We start from the raw sequence: 6,448 nt of genomic DNA, 5'->3' as shown, positions 1-6,448 counted from the left end.
CACCCCCCTCGTCTGTGGCCACATCTGAGTAAAAGCATCTGAAGCCTACAAATCCAGAGCAGGAAGCCAACTGAAGTACCGTGGTAGTTGATGATTTCAATGGGAGCAAACAGGTCCAGCGTGCAGGGTCCGCGGGCCACGAGGAGAAGAGCCAAAACTTCTCTGCTCAGCATCCAGTTGCTGGCATCCCTCCAAAACCGGGAGAACCAATCCGCCGTGAAATTGTCCACACCCGGTAGAAATTCGGCAGCAAGAGAGATGCACCTGTCGAAGCAAAAGTGGTAAAGGTCCCTCTTCAGGGTGGGCAGGCGCTCTGATCGAGCACCCCTCAAATGATTGATGTATCGTACTGCGGACACGTAGTACATACGCAGTAAGATAGAACAGTTTTAGAGACCCTTGGAAAAACTGCGGACAGTGAAAGAGCCAGCTAGAAGTTCCAAGCAGTTGATGTGTAAAAAAACGTTCTTTTGGGGTCCAGCACGCACCAGCAACCCCCCCCCCCCCCCGTCACCAAGTCTGCACAGGTCGTGCCCCATCCCTATAGACTGGCGTCGCATTCTAGAACGAGGATTACCTTCCCATTCCAAGCGTCCATGTGTCGAAGCCACCATGTGAGTTTGACACGGACGTCGTCTGCCACAGGGACCAGTTGATTGTGAAACTGATTGATCCAAAGATACTGTGTCTTCAATTGCTGCATGGCTCGGTAATAAAGAGGCCCTGGAACAATGGCCTGAATGGAGGAAGAAAGGAGACTCACGATTCTGGCCAAGGTGCTGGGTGAAGGATCGGTCCCTGAAAGAAAAGGTTCAGCAATGCCGGCAGGGACAATGGAGATTGCACATTTGGCGGAGGAGAGGGTACCAAGGCATCCTGGACCAGTTCGGAATCATTGCCAGGATTCTCTTCTCTCTGCAGTCTCCTCAAGAACTGTAGTATGAGCGGAACTGGCGGAAAGGCGTATGCTGTCCTGAACGTCCACTCCACTTTCAGGGCATCTGTCACCACTGCTTGTGGACAGGGAAACCTCAAGAAAAACTTGACGACTTTGGCGTTGGTTGGGGAGCAAATAGGCCCAAATAGAGGAGGATAGATAATCTGCTTGGAGATTGAGGGGACCTGGTATGTACATCGCTGAAAGTTAAAAAAGATTAGTCTGAGCCAAAGTCATAATAGGAGAGACTTCTTCCAGCAGGGATTGACTGCGTGTACCTCCTTGACTGCGTGTACCTCGAGGTATTGTCGACTTTCACCAGAACTGATTTTCCCCAGAATGATATGCGTAAAGGCCAACAGCGCCTGGAACACCGTCCTCATCTCCAGGACATTGGAGACAATCCCTACTGCTAGAAAGGACCAACGACCCTGAAGAATCTCGTTCAGACAGGTGGCACCTCAGCCCAATTTGCTGGAATCCGTGGAAATGATCGTCCACGAGGTAGGGCAGAGAGACTGACGGCAAAGTAGGTTGCGGTCCACGAACCACCACCCCAGGCTGCTCCTCATCTGAGGAGTGACCCCAATGAGTTTGTGGAAATTCTCCAATTTCCACTGCCTCAAGAACTGTCAAGGTCTTACCTTGTCCTCATGGTGGCAGCCATTTTGGACATGTGCAGACTGCAGTCTCTTTTATATCCTCTGATTGCATCATTGCTTGCCTGCTGCCTGGGCGTTGCACAGTGATGATGTGGCAACACCTGACTATATCAGTCTGCTCAGGATTCAGGTTCATTGCGCTTGCGTTTGTGCTCCAAGGTGCATCTCTGGCGATCTGAGTTCCTTTGTGTGTTCCTGTGTATGATCCGGTCCGGCTGACGTTTCCTCTGGCTCTCGACCCCCAGCATCGGCAGACGTACCCGCATTGGACTTGACCGGCTTGTTCCTGACCTCGCTGCTCCCTGATGAATGTTTATGTTCCTTTAAATAAACAACTTTATTTTACCTGCGTTTCCGTGTGGTCTGGTTTCCTGGCTCCCGTGACAAGAACCCAGTCTGAAAATAACGAGTTCGCCATTGGGCCCACTTGACCATGGGAATCGTTGACACCATGGTGCCCACAATCTGAAGACAATGAGACGCTGGCAGTAAATCGTACAATGGGGCGCATGACAGGCACTGTTTTATGACCGGAAGCTTCTCTGGGAGAAGACAGACCGTGCACACATAGTATCCAGCCTGGCTCCCATGTGCACAAGTTCTTGAACGGGAGTAAGATGACTTTTATACCAATGTAATAGCTATCCAAACTGCTTCAACATTGAGACTACTAGTGATAGATGCTCCAGCAACAGGTCTCGATTGTGATGTAACAGGAGGATGTCATTCAGGTAATGGAAGATACGCACTCCTTTTTCTCGCAGCAAGGCAACCAAGGCAAGGAGGATCTTGGAGAAAACTTGTGACGTCGGGGACATCGTGAGCCCAAACGGCAGACAAAGGAACTGGAAATGGAGGTTGCCCAGTGAAAAACAGAGGAAGCTCGAAACGAATGTTGAATGGGGACATGGAAATAGGCATCTCTTAAATCTATTTAAGACTCCAAAGACTCCAAGTGGTGCTTTTTGATGTACCTGTTTAGGTATGTAAGATCAATCACCGGCCACCAATCCCCTGTCCTCTTCTGTACCAGAAAAAGTGGAGCGTAAATGCCTTGTAAGCGGTCCTGTCTCTGTACAGTGGCTACCACCCCTTGAGACAATAGATTGTACACGTAAGAAAACAGGAATGTGCGTTTGGATAGGTCATGAGGAATCTTTGTTGGATGAAAGATGGTGCAAGGGCTCCTGTGAAACTCCCAATAATGGCCATAGGAGATAGTCTCCCATATCCAACGATCTGAGATACTGTCCGCCCAGACCTGCTCAAATCTGGCCAATCTGGCGCCAACTAGGCAACTCTGGAATGGGCAAACTTTCAACAGGGTTTTTGCGATCCCTGAGCAGCTGCTGGAGGGCCTTTCTTGGATCTCGAGAAGCCTGAAGAAGGTCTCCAGGGTCTACGAAATGTATTCCCCGGTCTGTAAGCCCAGGCTTCCTTGCCCCCGTTCAGCACTTTCTTCCGCAAGAGTGTATTTTTCTGCTTCATGAGTCTTCTATCCTGAAGTATGAAGCCTGACTTACCCCCGGTGGCCTTGGCTATTGCGGTGTCTAGTTTGTTGTCGAATAGCGACTGACCCTTGAATGGAATTTTACACCATCCCTGCTTGGATGTGGGGTCCACCACCCACGGCCTGAGCCATAGAGCCCTTCTGCCTGTCACCACAGCCAACATAATCCTGGCCAAGGATTTGATCACATCAACTGAAGCTTCAGCAAAGAATATGGAAGATAATCTAATATTCTTTAAAAGGCCCAAGATCTCAGATTTACTATCAACCCAAGCCTCCATGCTGCCATGGCAACCACAGGCTTGCAGGCCCCACTGGCCAAGAGATAGATCTTTTTAAGATCAAAATCTGTACTTCTATCCCAGACATTCTTAAAGGTTACAGCATCATCAAGAGGTAACGTCACGTGCCTCGCCAGCCTCAATGAGGCCACATCAACTACAGGCGACTCATCCAAGTGTTTAAAGTTTTTTTTTTTTTAAAGGATAAAGTTTAGAGACCCCATTCATCCTGGATAACATCCCTAATTTCATCCTTGAAGGGAAAGGACAAAATTTCCTTCCTAACCCGTTTGAAATATCTCCATTTTTTCTGGACTCTGCCGCTTCTTCCCAAAGAAGGGTCTGTATTACAGCTTTAATAAAAAAGGCTGCACTAAGGCGAAGTTGAAGCCATCGAAGCGATCATAATCTTCATCTGAAGAGGGAGAATCAAAATGGTGTCCAGAGGACTCCTGACCCCTGCTTGAACCACCAGCCCTAGATGAGCCTAGCCTCCTGATCTGGTCCCCCAATAGGCTTGCTTTGAGACTAACCTGCGAAGAAGAAAACTCCTTCAGTGTGTCCTGACAGACTTTCTTCATTAAGGATATAACCTGCATATTATCCATATCCCTATCCTCCATGGCCTCCAAAAAACATGATTCCCATGCAGTTTTCCCAGGTAAGGCCACATTAGTGCATGCCCAACACCCTCCCAGGAGGGGCTGTGGATGGCGAGAAGGCCCAAGTTGTGCCGAGGGAATTCGCTGATATACAGTAGTAACGATGAGAGTGTTTCCTCTCTGGAGATGGAGATCTCCTCCGACTGGACGCATAGGACCCCTGAACATGGCAAGAGCCTGACCTGGATGAATTGAAAACAAAGGAGGATAAGACACAAGAGGCTGACCTTTAGACAGCAAAGTCCGCTATGAGGAGCAGACACCTACCTTTTCTGCGACTGGCAATCTTTGATGGGTGAAGATTTGTCCAGAGGCATTCTGTGAAAGACAAGAATCAATACTAGCACAACAAACAAAAAACGGCTATCAAGCATGTATAGACCATTCTCTACCTGACTCCGAGACTGTTGCAGCTTGGCTGACTGTCCACCCGACTGAGGCACTATAGAAAGCAATTCATTCAGGGCCGGGAGACTTTAATAGCCCCCTCAGCGACTTTCCACCTCAAGGAGGACCACCTACCTTTACCACACACCCGACGGCGGAGGAGTGATGCTGTAACGCATAGCTTACGATCCACCCTCCAGTGTCGTAGCCCACAGCACGTCTCAGAAGCTGGCATTCCCCTGGGGGCGGAAATGGCCTCGGCTAGTTCTCAGATAATCCGGCATACTCTACAATGTCCTGGGCGGTGGAGGGAGACACGAAAACACAGCCTCCACATATCGACCACCTTGTCCATGTCCTGGCCAATGGAAACCACAATTGTGTACCTGATGCTTCATCAACCCATCAACAGCTGGGATTCCAGTGACTTTACACAGTCTAGCCAACCCTGTCTAGCCAGCCAGCGGGGCTCCCATGAGACTTTACCATTTAGGAAAGGGCTACAGGGACTTCGCCAACCAGAAGTAGAAGAAGAAGGCGGACAGCAAGGAATTTATTCTCGCCAGGTAAGCACTCTGCCCTGATCCTGACATGTACCGTGTTTCCCCGAAAATAAGACACTGTCTTATATTTTTTTGGGCTCAAAAAAACACACTAGGTCTTATTTTCGGGGTAGGTCTTATTTTTTTTAATGTACAACAATCCACACTTATTCATGTACAACGGTCTACATGTATTCATGTACAAAAATATGGTCTTATATTTTAGCAATTCCCAAAAATAGTACTAGGTCTTATTTTCGGGGTAGGTCTTATTTTCGGGGGAAACAGGGTAGGAGGAAAAAAAGGAGCGGCAAGCCAGGGACTCTTTCAAATTTATGAGTTACAATCCTGATTAGGGGGAGAAGCTGACAGGGAAAAAAAACGATTTAATAAAAACATATTTGACTTGTAAAGTTTCTTTAAGCGGTCATATGCAGATCAAAGGTCACACCTTTGATCTACATATGAATAGTAAATACAATAAAACAATACACTGTTTCCTTTTATTTCCTTGATAACACTTGCAGATCTGCAAGTTATATTTTACCCAGGTGCATCTGCATTTTGATAGCCACGCCTGCTGTGTAATACAACACAATTACCAGCTGTCATTTCGACAGCTGGTAATAATGGTTGGGGAAACGGGATTAGGGGAAGAGGAGCAGGACATAACAGATGCCTCCTAAAAATTTTGTTGAAAAATGTTGTTCTTTAGGGTGTATCTCTTATGTCTAAAATCTATATGTGGTTATAAATTACAAGGAGGGAGGGAAAATGGTTGTTTAGTGGAGAGAGATATGAAAAGTCTCTCTTCTAAAAAAGTAAATAAAACGAAAAAAACTATTTCCTAACAATTAGAAAAAAATCATTATTATAGTATAATTTAGAAGCAATAGTACCCAGTTTATTTAGATACAGCAGTAATTAAATGGTAAAAAAGTGCACATTTTACTTTTTGAGGAATACATTTGAGCTTATTTCCCTTATTTCCTTTAAATGAATCTGTTTTTGTATCTATTATTCCTCACTTTATTTCTTGCTCACTTACCATAAATATTTTCCAATTAGATATGTCATAGTCTCTACCTTCATGGTTTGTCTTTGGTTGGATGGTACCACAGTCACCCTTTTAGTCCTGCTTTGCCATCACTGCAGGACATTGAAGCTCAAATGGATTATCAACTCAAACTGCAGGGTTCAGACAATAGCTTCCAACCATGTCTTGGCCTGATATGTGGTGAGTATTTGTTTTGCCTGTGATGTTAATTGCCTGCATTTGTTACCTTGTATTAACGAACAAGTAACCATTTATGTGATGACACAAAAATTCTTCTTGATAGGACCATATTTCCATAGGAACCAGGGAGTGCAATCTACAATATCTCCCTTCTGGGTTATACCTCCAGCTGAGGTTAGCAATGCATATAATTGTTTGGAGTAATGTTAACATTTAAAAAAATAATGTTT

General features: G+C 46.2%; 1 protein-coding gene across 1 annotated transcript in view; it reads left to right on the top strand.

The window, feature by feature from the left end:
* MPND (MPN domain containing) overlaps positions 1-6,448 on the top strand; it is a 241,563-nt gene that overhangs the window by 159,934 nt on the left and 75,181 nt on the right. The window contains exons 8-9 of the mRNA XM_018567971.1: positions 6,050-6,218; positions 6,322-6,392. Coding sequence (XP_018423473.1) covers positions 6,050-6,218; positions 6,322-6,392 — 240 coding nt within the window. The remainder of the gene's footprint in view (positions 1-6,049; positions 6,219-6,321; positions 6,393-6,448) is intronic.

This window comes from Nanorana parkeri, unplaced genomic scaffold (assembly GCF_000935625.1).
Source record: "Nanorana parkeri isolate BGI_ZX_2015 unplaced genomic scaffold, ASM93562v1 scaffold1123, whole genome shotgun sequence".
NCBI lineage: Eukaryota > Metazoa > Chordata > Amphibia > Anura > Dicroglossidae > Nanorana > Nanorana parkeri.
This window is presented reverse-complemented; position numbering and strand designations above follow the sequence as displayed.